General features: G+C 30.6%; 1 protein-coding gene across 2 annotated transcripts in view; it reads right to left on the minus strand.

The window, feature by feature from the left end:
- Window positions 1-15255, minus strand: part of LOC142322045 (phospholipid-transporting ATPase ABCA3-like) — a 186324-nt gene that overhangs the window by 124875 nt on the left and 46194 nt on the right. For both annotated transcript variants that reach the window (XM_075360660.1, XM_075360659.1), the window contains exons 5-6: window positions 11732-11890; window positions 2474-2714 (exon numbers count right to left, since the gene is read on the minus strand). In XM_075360660.1, the coding sequence (XP_075216775.1) occupies window positions 2474-2714; window positions 11732-11890 (400 nt within the window). The remainder of the gene's footprint in view (window positions 1-2473; window positions 2715-11731; window positions 11891-15255) is intronic.

The raw sequence follows: 15255 nt of genomic DNA on the forward strand, positions 1-15255 counted from the left end.
TCAAATACTAACTAAAAACAATAAGAACACATTTTGAACCAAAATTTGGCTCAGAATGGACTAATACAGCAGAGAATTAAATGATTTATAATCATCAGGGTGAAGTCTCTTGCACAAGAACTATATAAAAGCTGACAACATAGTTGTAGGACATTCCCGTCATGCTGTTGTAGGTTGATTCTGATGTACAGCTTACACACACAACTTAATTAAAAATATTTATCATTTTATTTAAATATAATATTTTTTTTAGTTTCTTTAATTCAATGACAGTCGGCACTAACTAATGTAATTTCACAACTTATAGAACAAATTTTGCTTGTACGATCAACAGACTGGTGTAGCCACAAGCCTTAACGCACCAATACCAAGTCAACCGGGCGATCGAGTTCGAGACCCAGCCGACCGAGTTACTTTTTTACACTTTAAATATCATTCATGTATTTAATTCTACCATTAACCTGTGATGTCAGAATGCAGCAGACAACTATAACAGCATTGTTTGGGGTGGGTATGTAATTTCACAAAAAACATTTTTTGGCATACATTATTTTTTAATTAACAAATGTGCTTAAGAAAAATATGACCTTAATTAGACAAAATCTCGAGATACTGAGAGTGACCTTGCTCTACAACTTAACCTCCATGATCTTTTAAGTTGAAAATTCAATGGCATTAATGCCATATATATAAAAGTAATCTGACCAAGTTTAGTCAAAATTGGTCTAGTAGTTCTGGAGATATAAGGTGATTCAGAAGCCAACACCAAACACACATACACATATAAATGAACATTAACATCAGGAAAATTTCCATCTGCTTTTTTGGGTTCCTTAGGTGTTAAAACATGAAGATCTGGTGAAAACCGCATTCACCCAAATTGGATCGATTACAATATTTTCCCTTCTACAGCTATGGCTCTGCTATAGCACTATCTAGATGAGAAAGTAATAAATGTTCTTTACTTTCTGGAAGGCTCTTGTACTTATTTTAATCAATAAATAAAGTTTACAATCCAAATTAAAAATTGACTTCCAAAACTAAAGATTGTTTTATAAGCATGATTTCTCAAAGGCAAGTCCCACGTGTATTGAAACTAGCCTTCCTTGTTTTCCTAAAACTATACCGAAGTTTTAGCTTCATCTTCACTAAAAAAATTTATGTTCAGCAACTGTCAAAATGAATCAGACATGCTCCCCATCACAGCTTTGCTCGCGCTATATGGTTACTTGCGTTTCCCGTAGAGATCTTTTTATTTTATGGTTCTAGTCAAGTAGGCATGTGCAGTCAGTCATACATACAGTAACAATGGCACTGACTGTGTTGGTTGAGCCATAGCTGTACACCTTTGCAACCCCTTAAAAAAATTGAAATTAAAAAAAAATGGTTTTTAGATATTTATATGAAGAGTATTTACAAGCTCAAATCTCCTGAATATCTCATTCATTTACTGTACTCAGGATTGGGAAAATTTACAATCATTGATCAAAGTTTTTTTACCTTTCTTCATCCCTTTCCAAGATCGAATTTCAAAAATCTAAAAATTGTTTTACTGACATGAAGATTACAATCACCAAAAATCAGATTGATTTCTTAATTTGTTACAGAGAAATTAAAAAAATAACAGGGTTTCAAAAATCCATTTTAACCCTTAAAACCCAGAATTTCAAAAATCTATAAATTCATTTTTAGATAATCATAATCATTCAGTTCGAACCCAGTTCACACAGTGATAGACACTGAAAGTTCATAATTCATTAACTCAATTCATTAAAGTTTGTGCTTCAACCGGCAAATCTCCACTATTACATAAATATATATATTTTTTTTTTATCTAAACATATCTAAAAACCTTCTCAGTTGTGCCAAGATGCATGAGTAAAAACTTGGTTATGACTGATCAGGTAGTTTTTCTGTTATCCCAAACAAAAACCTCTTTCCCTTACATAATACTATAGATTATTATTATAAATAATATTAATGAAAAATATTAGTAAAAATTATTTTACAATTTTTTCAATTTTAAAAACTGTATTTTCATTTCTTGTCTATAAACATACACCACCAACTAATGAAGAAAACCATCAAAGTCTTCAGATATGTACATCTGCAAATTCAAGTTAATGTTTGTTTATAGTTTATTTCTTTTGTTATGTAACTAAGATTTATTAAGGTGGTTAACTGCTCAATTACAGTAATGCAGCAATTTACTATTTTTTCTGTTTTTAACAATCAAAATTCAAAAATATGGCCTCTCAATCCAGATATAAACTACTAGAGCTTATATCTGGACTGATACAGTATACTTGAGTGTATAGATAGTGAATAACATTTCAGTTGGGCCTCATGAGTAGTAACAATATTGTGGAATTATGTTACGTTATGCACAATCTATTTTCAGAAAAATTTCATAATTATTAACACTTCTTTGATCTTGAGAAGAGTAGCATTTGAAAGTTAATGACATACTCACGTCTATGAAAAAATGCACAAACAACAAACAAGGAAACGGTAGCTGCATTCATGAAAAGAATTAGAAGCAACCAGATAATGATTGGGCTAGTTTGAGGAAGAAGTGCAGGACGATCATCTTTGAAATTACCACAGAATATTATTGTTATAAATGTAGTAACAAATATATTTATCATATTGGCATTAACCAGCCAACCTATCCAAACCATCCATGGTCTGAGGCCCATCATTTTCATCAATTCCTGAAAAAATAATAAAACAAAATATCATTAAGGAATGAGTACAAACTGAATGACAAGTTAAGTAATAACTTTAAATAAATTGTCATATTAAAAAAAAATCAGTAAAAATAAGCTTAAAACTTTCTAAAAAAAGGACGATTTACTGTTAATAATTTAATGTTCAAACAATCTCCCAATATGGCTGGAAAACACTCTAGTTTAAAATCCTTCACCATATACAAATTGTAAGAAATGACATTAATAATAATCTTATATTACCAGGACAAAATCTTAATTAGCTTATCAGTTGTTAGACAACCATACACTTTAAAATTATTTATTTTATTGAATATGATATTTTTAAATAAAAAATAATACAACTTATGCTAGATCAATAAACCCAAAAAAGACTCTGGCAAACAAATTAAAATGTTTCACTACTACAGTGTAACCAATACTGAAGTAAAGGACATTAAAACCAATAATGAGATAAAGGTTACAAAATTTTTGGACAGTAAGTTTTGATACAAATTAGTTTTCAAACAGTCCATTTTTTAAACATATGTAAAACAAATGTTTTGTACAAATACTGGATAAAAAAATACAAAAAAATTTAATATCTATGTAATGTATAAAATTAATAAACAGGTATTTTTGTTAAAATTAATGTACATGGAATACTAATGATTCTGCTAGATAAAACTGAGCTGAGGCAAGTACATAAATAGCAATGGATCTCAGAGATTAGATTGTCATTTATGTTTTCCATTTTTTTGTAATATTTTAGCATTACATAAATACTACAAATGTCAATTTTTTTCACTTGCATAAAATCTTTATAGATTTTCTGAAATTTCATCATTTTTTTTCTGAAATTTTTTTTTCTGATTTTCTAAATTTTATGTTAAGACACATCATTTCATAAACGCAATGATTTTCTTTTTAACTCTGTTTCCTTGACTTGTATCTATATAATCTGCCAGCCACATAAACTTTTGGAGTGTCACAGTTTCTGGACTGATCATTTAATTGTTACAGCAGCTTATTGACAATTCCTAGGATTATGGCAAGCTTCAAGTCATCAATTGTTAGTGATCTATTAATGTAAACTTATGTCTTCCAATAATCCCATGACAAGCAGTCACTGACGGAATGATCAGATGAGCATGAAGGCCAGATTATATTGCCAAACCATGAAATAACTTGTCCTGGGAAAATACAAGAAATTGTTTTTAAGGGCTCAAACTGTATGAGTTACGGTACCATATTCTGTTGATTGATCCCTCAAAGATAAATTTCTGGTTTAAGGAAATTGTTTTATCATTTCAACCTAGCAATCAGGATTCACAGTCACAGCTTCCTTGCTCTTCAGAAACAGACTGGTCTCTATAGCACTAAATTGAGGTACACACATCAAATTTTAAAGCAGTCATCATTCATACACCTGTTGTGGGTTTTTTGTACAGTACCTGAACTTCTGTTTATTAATGCATCAATTCAAATGGAAATGAACTAATTCTCATGGCAATCGTTTCATTCGCCTTTTCATGCATCTATTCAGGATCGACATTAAGAACTTGTAATTGACATCATTTTATTCTTCCACAACCCCTTAAAATCCAAATATAAAATCTGCCCAAACAAATGATCAGAAATTATCAGAACTATACAGCATGCACCCCCATGGAATGCCATGGCGCTCTTAAGAGAGGCTTCTCTTACTTTGGCAATGTTTTCTAGGATCTGTATAAATTAAACACAACCTGGTGGTTCTTGTTCAAAGCTGATACCATCAATCCAAAATAGTCTAGTACTCACCAAACATTTTCAATACAGAATCACCATGCTAAAAGAATATCTTCATGGCTAAAAGAATGACAATGCATGGTTCTGCATTCCACAGCTCCTAGTTAACTGAAATGGCATCCTATAAAACAGTGAATAGCAGCCGTGCAGTATTCCCACCCCAATGCTATGCCACAAAAACCATTCATTCCTCTACCAGACACTATTAATTCTGCTTATTAAAATAGACATTAGTGTGATGTTTTAAATTTCCTATTGTTAAGATTCTTAGCATAATGTTAAGATTCCTATCCTACTTTATAAAGGAAGTTGAAACTCCCCTTACGTAAAATTCAATATTTTTTTGCAGCTACTAACCAAAAGGTTTGCATCCTATCAAAAAAAAAAATAAAAAATAAAAAAAATAAAATGTTTACTATATTGTAACCTGACCAGTAATAAAGTATAATGGACCAGAGTAAAGGATTTCTTCCAGTTAAGAAGAAAGGATGAGAAAATAATGAAAAGAAGAATCCACAAGAAAATAAAAGGGATTCTGTTCTCATACTAGCAGGTCCATTTGACAAGCTGTTCTTTGTAATACAGACCTTGACACCGCCAAAAGCTATTCTTCAACAAGAAGAGTTACCGAACCAGAATAAGAATTTATGAGAAAACAAAAAGGCAAGGTCAATGAAAATTACTATGCTTCAACAGTTAAGGAATGAGGCAGTTACTGTTTCTGCAGGCCAGGGGATATAAATACTGCCAGGAACCAGCAGGGAAAGTCAGTAATTCTATGAGGCCGTGTTCAGAATAGTCAAGAACCTATAAGCGATATAGCATATAGTAACCAGAGCCCAGTAAGCATATCAGTGAAGAGTACATCATGAATATTAAATTGTGGACAATTGGTGGGTGAAGGCAGGAAGTTGTTCGGTTGAGTTATTAATAAACATAATGAAAGTGACAATCATTCACAAAGTGTGGAGTAGTTCTATTGTCAACAGTAAGAGTATTAATATTTGCAAAAACTGAATTGTATGTTCTTAATGCAATAATAGGTGTTAATAAAAAAAAATTACAATGAAATTGTAAACTGTACAATAAGAGTCTTGTAGATATCATTTCTTCCACTCAAAAAACAAAAATTTCTGTAATATAAATAAAATTGTTTTTAACAAAACGATACTGATATTAAAAAAGGTAAGACACTACACATTTTTACTACCAAAATTTGTTATTAATTTAGAATTTTCTTTTAAAAAAAATATACAATACAATTCTTAGTATTATTTCTGTAAATGTGATATAAATAATAGATAGATATAAATAAAATTGGGCCGGTAAGAGTTTTGTGACAAATTTTTCTTATTTCTTATTGTATGGAATGCATAAACATTGTTTATTAGTTATTATTGTACATCTATTGTCTATTATATACATTTAGCATCTATTTCTTTTTAAACAAAATTCTAAATTAATAACAGATTTTGATAATAGAAAAGTATTATCTTAGATTATTCTTTTATTTTTATTACGAATGATGATTGTCATCTTATAGATTTATTATTTATTAAAATTTACTGCCTTTCTAGAACAAACATACATTTTTTTTGAATTTCTCGGTCAATTTTTTTTTTTGTTGATAGTCATATCATTCATTTCATACCATATTTTTCCTTTTTTAATAAAACTAGTATAATGGCCTTCACAAATCAAAGATCCATGATGTAATATTGCACTTATTTCTTTGTAAGTGTAATTCTCGATTTCTATCATATCTGTGGACACACTTGTTACATTATTATTAAATGAACTTTTTTTATTTCTCCATCAATTAGTTCAAATAGTTCTAATTTTACAAATTTTACCAATCGAATTTATTTTAATTTTATGTAACAAATCTTTGTTGCCACATTTGCAACACTTTCCTACTGTTTGTGTTTTTTGTGTTTTATTAGCAGCTATAATCTCTTGTAAACTAATACTTTAATTTTTCTCAATGAAGTGATGGGAATTAAAAAAATTGTTTCATCTTCAGTACTTTTGTTTACATAACATTTACTATTAAAACAATCTGTGGTATATTTTCTTCTTAATTTTATTATTTCAAGTTTTATTATCAAGTTTTTGTAGGCTACCTAGTATTACCAAGTACTGCTACTTAGCAGCACGATTTGTAAACCCAGGAAAAAGTGACATAATTTGAGTCCTGTGGTTCATCAAATGGAAGGGAAAAAGATTGTCTAACAAAATTCGAGATATCTTTTGAAAGTATTTTTTTATTACAAATCTAACTGCTCTGAAATATAATGTTTACATGCTTATTTTTTCCCCCATTTTCATTTCACTTTTAGGTTAGATTATGTTTAGAACTGTAAACATAGTTGTTGACTTTATAGTGCCATCCATTCTGTGAATTTTTACTGGCAAAGTTCTAATGAACTTTGTAATATTAGCAGTCGTTATAAAGTTTTCAGTACATTGGATGACTGTACTCTGGTTTAAATTAACTCACTAAATAAATCTTGTTATTCTTATTCTTATCCTTATCAAAAATACGTTATGAATTTTTCATCGTCAAAGATGTGTATACTTTAGCCAGGGGACTGGCTAATAAACTCGCTAAATACACTTTGAGTACATATGTATTAGTTAATGTAAATGCTAATAACAAATATTAATATTAGTGTTAATAACTATTAGTATATTTAAATGTTTTTTTTTTTTTTACATATTTACATACATATTTCATAATTATTTTTAATTTCCCATATTAACTGTCTTCCGGTCATGACGCACAAAATCACACGGTGCCCTATGCCACCCTCCTGTTCCAAGTGCATGAAGTCACATTTCAGCTAGAAAAGCCTATTGCTGTTATCTAGTTTTGTTTTTAAGAACTAAACCTTTATAATACTACTCACAGTACCATTGTTTTTAATTTTTAACACAATACAATATTTTTAACTGCCTGATTTGGATGTGAAAGCTGTGTTTTGTTTTGAAACTTCGTTGTTGATTTGGCATCACATTGTATGTGAAAATGGCATCAATGACCGCTGATCACGTTGCAGACAGTGATACTGAAGATTTAGTGTTTTTATGTGATAGTGACTCTTCTGTTAATTTTAGTAATGTTTTTGACAACAGTGATTCTAGCGATAATGATAAAAATTTAGATGATGGGGCCAGAGGCGATAAGTTATGTCAAGCTGTTGACTGCCCAAGTCAAAATAATTTTACAGAACCTAATCTATTTGTGATTGACTATGGCCCTAATCATGACTTATCATAAGGTTCTACTGAGATTTTTTTTAATGCTTTTATGTGGTGATGAGGTTTTCAATATGATTGTCACAAAAACAAATAATTATGCTATTATCCTAAGCACAACCAACCAGCTCATGAAACTTGAAAAATATGTTCAGAATTGTGTTCTTTGTAGCATTAAAGATAAAAAGTCAGACAGGAAGAGGAGTTAGGTCTTCAATCAAATGTAAACTGTAGCAATCTCTCATTATGTTTCCTTGAGTATCATCAAGAGACAATATTGTAATGTCCGAATAAAAAATATTTGAATTTTTTTTAGTTTTAGTTTTAGTGGTAGTTTTTTAAGTATAGACCAAATTCTATTGCTGTAGTGATAGATATAATAAAATTAACATTATAATTAAAATTAAGTATGAGTGCAGATCAACCTAAAATCAACATTTTTTCAAATTAATAAGGTATGTTACCACCATATAGATAATTAAAATAATGACCAAGAGAGGGTTAAAAAATCAAAATTTTGGTGTCTGAACAATGCTAAATTTGTAGCACACTTAAAATTTCACATACAATAAACATGATTAATGTTTCACCACAAAAGTCAACCACCTGTCCACATCATAACCAAAAAAAATTGTCCCACATAACAGAAATTTAAATCATTAATCTTATTATAAAGTGGTCAGTACACCTAAGCCATAGCATAAACAGAAAAACTCCAAATACATATTATACCAATGGAAACTTTTGTGGATTCCAAAAAACACAAATATTGCTTAAAAAAACTCAAAAACTCAGTACATTTAATTAGAAAAAGCTTATAATTTCTGAATGAAATGAATTTTATAGTTTGATTTTATATATACAATAATTTTTTTTTTCAGAACTTGGCATTTAAAAAAAACCATTAAAATTTCATTCTAGGAAAAAATAAATTTTTTTAACTCAATGCTTTCATTTTTATCAATATTTAATCCTTTTTTAGAGACATCTGCTTTATCTTAACTTTTTTTTCATAAAATTTAATTAGAAATAAAATTTAAAATATTTTTAAGAAATATAGTACGCACAGTCACATATAAATTCAGTCATATATTAATGACTGATGTAGTAAAAAATACATTCTATAGTTTTAATGTTTTCTGTTTTTTATTAAATTGTTTTTTAAATGTTCTGATAATGCTGTAACGTTCTCCATAAACATGGATAAAATAAGCAGCAAATGAAAGGAAATTCATTTTTATTAAATAATGTACTGAATGAAACATGAATAAACAAAAATGTTTTCCTTCTACTGATTCTTTATTCAACATGTTCACTGCACATCTATTAACGATATACCTACCCTAGAACCTAAATATTTTTATTATAATTTCCCATACTTTTTGGTGTTTACTGCCTGTACATGATGTTTAATTCGGTTTTTTGTAGTTTTTCTTATGTAGGGAAATCAAAATTTTCTGTGTACCGTCAGCATCCCATGAGCACTGAGCGCCTAGTCAGATTTAATATATATTTTTTTTCACCAATTTTATTCTTTTATTGATACATGTTTAGTATAATGAAGTATAATTTAAAATTATTTCCCCTTACAAAATTAGGAATATTTTATTTACATTCGCGTTTTCATTTGTATTCTCTGATGTTACTACTTACGGAATAATTTTCTTATAACTAATAAAACTTATGTAAAATTAAATAAAAACTAAATAACTCCCTACTTACAATCCCTCCCACCATCCAATTTTGTATTTTTACAGTTTTTGTTGATATTTGTCACAAAAACCTGGGCAAAGGCCAGGTTTATCTGTCCTTGCTTCACAGTAAGTAATATGTCATTTTTCTCTCCTTGTTATTTGAGTGGCAGACTCTACATCTTTTCCGCTTCAATCTACCATGGTCCTCTCTTTCATCAGTTGTACGTTTTGTTGTTTTTGAGCAAGCTTTGGAGAAGTTAACCTTTTTCCAGGTGGACGAGGCAGGAAATGCTCAAGTATAGCCAGCCTGAAGTCATACATAGACATTTTTGTGTTACCAGAATACATATTGTATAGATGTAAAGCATTGTTAACGTACATGGACAAGATATGAAAGAAATATTTTGTATAATCAGATAGATGGTTTTCCTCTCGCAGGGATAATAAGATATCAGCTGGTCTCCTCTGTCAACCCCTTTCAAATGAGCACTGTACTGCACCACTGGTAGACATTTTTTCCACATTCGACCCCTTTTTATTAATCATCTCAACCATCTCATTTTAAAATTCTGTTGATATATAAGTTACTTTCCTTTTATCTTTCCAGGCTCCAATCATAACCCCATCGCTGTAACAATCTATAGTCTCTCCTTTACCAATTTTGCCAATACAATATCCACAAGTGAGCACTTTCAATTACTTCTTAAAATACCAGTGCAGTAGGTATTATTAGCCAGAAGTTTTAATGCTAATGAATAACTATTGTAAAAATTATCCATGAATGAATGACTTAGATTCAGTGCATTCCGCATTAAATACATTACTACTTCTGAGATATGACTTTTCCCTGCTGTTTTGTCAGTTTTGCCTCCATAACAATGAAAACATAAAATCATTCTGTCTGGCTCACCAAGGTATATATTTTTAAACACTCAAGGTATATATTTTTAAATAATATTTATGTCTCTTTCCTTTAAGGTAGTGCCTAAAAACTAAACACCCATGCCAAAGCACTATCTCTTCACTTCATCTAAAGAAAATTGTTTACCGAGCTGATATATAAAAATCATTTTTTAATTAAAATTTTCTTCTACAGCCTGTATTTTGTGGGTGTGGCACTTTTTTCAGCATCAGTTTTTTTCAGTTTTTGGCTCAGAATAAAAATACAAACACCTAAAAATTAATAAAAAGTGGTCATGACTCATATAGGCTCTGAAACCAGGTAAACCAAACAACCAGTGTGTCTTCCAATAATCATGCAAACAGGGTAGATTGACTGTTCCCTTATGTAATACAAGAGTTATGAGGGTTTTTAGTTCGTCAACTGTTAGTGGTTTCCATCGACTAATGCAGGAAGAATTTCCTCATGTATTTTCCTGTAAAAATATATTTTCTGCATTCCGATTCATTTCATTTACAATCACTTCCAAATAAACAATATCTACAAATAAATTATAAAAATCAATAGGGCGATTACTGGGTACTGGCACATTCAATCCACTATTACTGATAAATGTAATTTGTTACAAGCCAGAAGTTTTGGTGGACCATGTTGGATTACGAACAATATTATCATCAGACTCAAGACTCAAAACTGCTTTCCAGATGGTCAAACTCTTCCTTACTTTCACGCAATAAGCCATCTTGGCTTGCTCTTTAAGTTCCTGACTCATTAGCTGCCATTATTATAATGGCAATAGCACTAAACTAACACTAAATAAACGAATAAAAGAACTAAAATATTCAAAGAAATAATAATGTGTAACTCTCATGACAATGTCTGGGAGACAGGTGTCAATGAGCACAAGTGCTGTGATCCAGGAATGACCGGCTCATACACAACAGTACATGTATATGTAACACACTCACAACAGATAAAATGCACACCACAAGAACTCACTGAAGACTGAGAAATAAACAAATGAATGGTGGGATGGACCACCGGCATCACATGAGCATCCTCCCAAGGTCTGCCATGTGACACTGGTGGTACATACGCAGTTAATATGTTAAAATGTCTGTAATATAAAATCTTATTCTTCTTAGCATTATATACAAATTATTTAATTTTTCTGATCATAGAACAAACTTATAGCATGAATACATAAATTACAATCTACTGTAACACCAGAAAGAATAAGAAGAAAATCAAAAAAAATATATTATACAAGGATATATTATACAAACAAAAGAAAATTCAAATCTTTCAGTTTAATAATACTGTCATCAATTATCAAACATATATAATATATTATCAGAGATATATATGTATTTACCAACCTTTACACCAGTTTCTTTTTCTTCAACCACTCTCTTAATGATATTAGGTAGAATTAAACAAAAACTTATAATAACAATTACTGGTAAAATAATACTTAAAGCTGCCTGAACATTAGAACTATTAGTGTATTCAGGATATGGAAATTCAGACATCTTGATCTAAAATAAAAACAAAAATCAAATTAAACACAATAGAAAGAAAAGAGTAACTTTAAAAAAAGAAAAAACCTGTAAAAGATTACATATTAGCACTTGGAAAAGAACAGATAGTTCATTGCTCTATTAATGCAACTATTATTCCAGGCATCCTATCATTATTGAAATCTACAATGCAATCGCCAAGTTAAAGCACCGCAACACAAAGTGAGTTTCTGCAGGATCCCTAGCCATGTGGGATTCCGAGTAATGAATGTGTACTTTCCGCTGCTAAAGAAGCATGTAGGCAACCATCCGTCAATACCTGTGTTACTACATCCAACTTTATTAACTGTGTAAAACTTGTTTTTCGCAAGAAGTAGCAAGATGACAATGGCTACAGTAGATAACAAACTCCGGCACATTAAAGGTTCAGTATTGCCATACGACTCCTCATACAGGAAATTTCGATCAGGAGGTATCTGATGTCAGCAGTAAACACACCATATGCACACGATGCAACTGCCGCTAGACTGTGCACCACATTCTTGTGGAATGCATACATTATATGAGACCTTGCATAGTAAATTTAAATTGTCCAGGAATTTTTGTCAAATCGTTGGCAATAATACAGAAGTTTTAGAACAGGTGTTTTTGTTTCTCCGAAGTGGTAATGTTTTAAATACTTTTTAATAGAGCTTTTGGGTTTTTATACAGTAGTTATATGTTTTGTGTCTAAACATTTTAGTTTAAGTTTTTTGTTTTGTCTTTATTTTTAATATTTTAGGTTGTTTCGATTTTGTTTTTAAATTTCTACTTTAAGTTTTTATTTTGTTTTAATTTTTGTTATTCTATTAGGTTTTGAATTTAATTTCATGTCTTGTTTTCTAGACATTTTTATTTAATTTTTAAAATTTAGTTTTTTTAAACAAATACATCGTGCGAGTAATGATAATGCCAAAACATTTTTTGCCCAGAAAAGCCCAAATAAAAAAAAAATTAATGCAACTATCTACTTCATAAGTCTAGAAAAAAAATTAAGTTCTCAATTTCATTATACATCTTTATCAAATACAGCAGAAAAGCATTATATCAACAAAACAAAATATACACAGTAATGAAACTAAACACTAAAATAGCATTAGGTGGGTTACAATTCAACGTACAGAAGTCTTAAGATGTACAAGAAAGAAGAGAATAGAGAGAAGTTTGTAATAGAATCTCATAAAAAAAGCATCAGGTTGGTGGGTAAACCAGGATAATAAAAGGTAAAAAATTATAGAGAAGGAAAGAGTTTTAACTTACAAAAAAGATAGCTGAGGAGTAGAATGTAGTAAGTAATTAAGTTAAAAATTAAAAGAACGCAACATGAAAAAGTGGAATACAAAACACCAATCAAATGACTGATGATTAGCCAAATAAAATAAGATCCCATGACAAAATTTAAGATCTTCTCCCATAACATTTCTAAAATATGGAGCCGTTAGAAAAATTTAAACTCATACCTCAATCCCCATGCAACTGAATTTACAACAACAAAAAAAACTCTTACTAGGTTGTCAACGTCACAAAATAAAGCTTTCTCCCTATCGACAGCTATAATGATTTTGGAGATAATACAGTCAGTCCACTGGTCCATCAGAAAGGAATTTAATAAAACTTTATTGTATTTATTATTTTTTAAATATTCTAAAGGCAACACTACCTTTGTAAATTCCACAAATAATAGAAAAAAGGAAAGGTAATGATTAGGCTATGTTAAATACATTGAGATGCATGATAAGTAAATGTTAACTTATATCTAACATATAACTTGCATCTTAATGATGCAAGTTACAACCATCATGTTCTTTCATCTTTTTTTTTCTTGGGTTCACAACGAAATGTCATAATCAGCGCCTGGGAACAATATTACTATCGTAAGCAAATAAAAATTACTTTAAAAATTAGAACGATGTAACACACCTATACCATACACAAAAAGCAAAATAAAACCACAATAAAACACAATAATGAAAATCTAACTTAAAAAAACAAAATTAAATGAAAGGCATTATAATAATAATAATCAAATATTTGAATACAGATGTATGGCCTTAAGAAAAAGTAAAACTGTGGATAATGTAGCCACAATATTCCTGATAGCTCCAATTTTAAATTTCCGATACAATGCCGCATAACAGACAGTCCACAAGTATGTGGGGTACCATCAGTTGCAGTCACAGTAAACACAAACAGGTGCATTGGTCTGAGTTATGAGGTATCCATGAACAAGTCTAGGAAATCCTATTCACAAACGGAAAATTCCTCTTCCCGGTTACTCCTGGATGAAGAGGTCCATAGTGACACATTGTTCTTTACTGGATGATATCAGGAATGAAAGGTGTACACCTTGGCCATTCTAGTTGTTTTCTAGTATAAAATTTTTGGATAACGTAGTTTAAACTCAAACTTGAAAGGACAGACTACTGAGGAAACCCCCTGACAAATGCTAGGAAATTTCCTTGTATACTCCATTTCTGGAGTTTATTTAAGATTCCTCTCCTCCAAGCTGTGTCATATGCCTTCTGCAAATCAGAAAATACTGTGAGGTGTTGGCGAAATAGGAAGGAATTTTGGAAGACAGATTCAAAAGCAACTACATGACTGATAGATAGATCTACTTTGGTGAAAACTGCACTTTTCAGGAGCACTTAGAGAATTTCTGTCAAGAAACCACAATAAACGACATTTTACCATTCGTTCCATCAACCCGCACACATACTGGTTAAAGAGATATGACGATATCTTTATAGGCATGACTTATCTACCTGGTTTTAGTAAAGGAATCACCAATGCTTCTGACCAAGAATCTGAAAAAACCTGGTCAGAAAATATCCTACCACACACACAAAAGATTTCATAACACAGTATCCAAGAGTTGCAACACCCTACTGAACCTAATATTATAATTTCCAGAGAAGTGTCACTGGAATTATTCAAGGCATACCTTAGCTCATCAAAAGAAAATGGCATGTATAATTCAATTCGTGAGTCTCAAACAACAAACAGTATACTTTTTACCTGCAACTTATACCTCATAAACTCAGGACAGTAGAATAAGTGAAACTGACTTAAAAGAGTTACCAAACGTGTTCACCACATTAATTGATGAGGTAACAAGGATTCCATTGCTTTCCAGTCCAATTTGCGATGGTGACTGTCCTGATTTTACACTAGCAAGTATTCAGTGTGCAAACTTGGAAACTTGGTGAATCGCACTACCACTTTCATTGTATTGGCTAAATGAATCTTTGTACCTGATCCAGTCTTCTTTTCCAACTAACCATCTGCATAGCTGACTCAGGGGTAAATTACTATTACTGACCAAGGTAACAACTGGTCTGTGA

This window comes from Lycorma delicatula, chromosome 3 (assembly GCF_047948215.1).
Source record: "Lycorma delicatula isolate Av1 chromosome 3, ASM4794821v1, whole genome shotgun sequence".
Taxonomy (NCBI): Eukaryota; Metazoa; Arthropoda; class Insecta; order Hemiptera; family Fulgoridae; genus Lycorma; species Lycorma delicatula.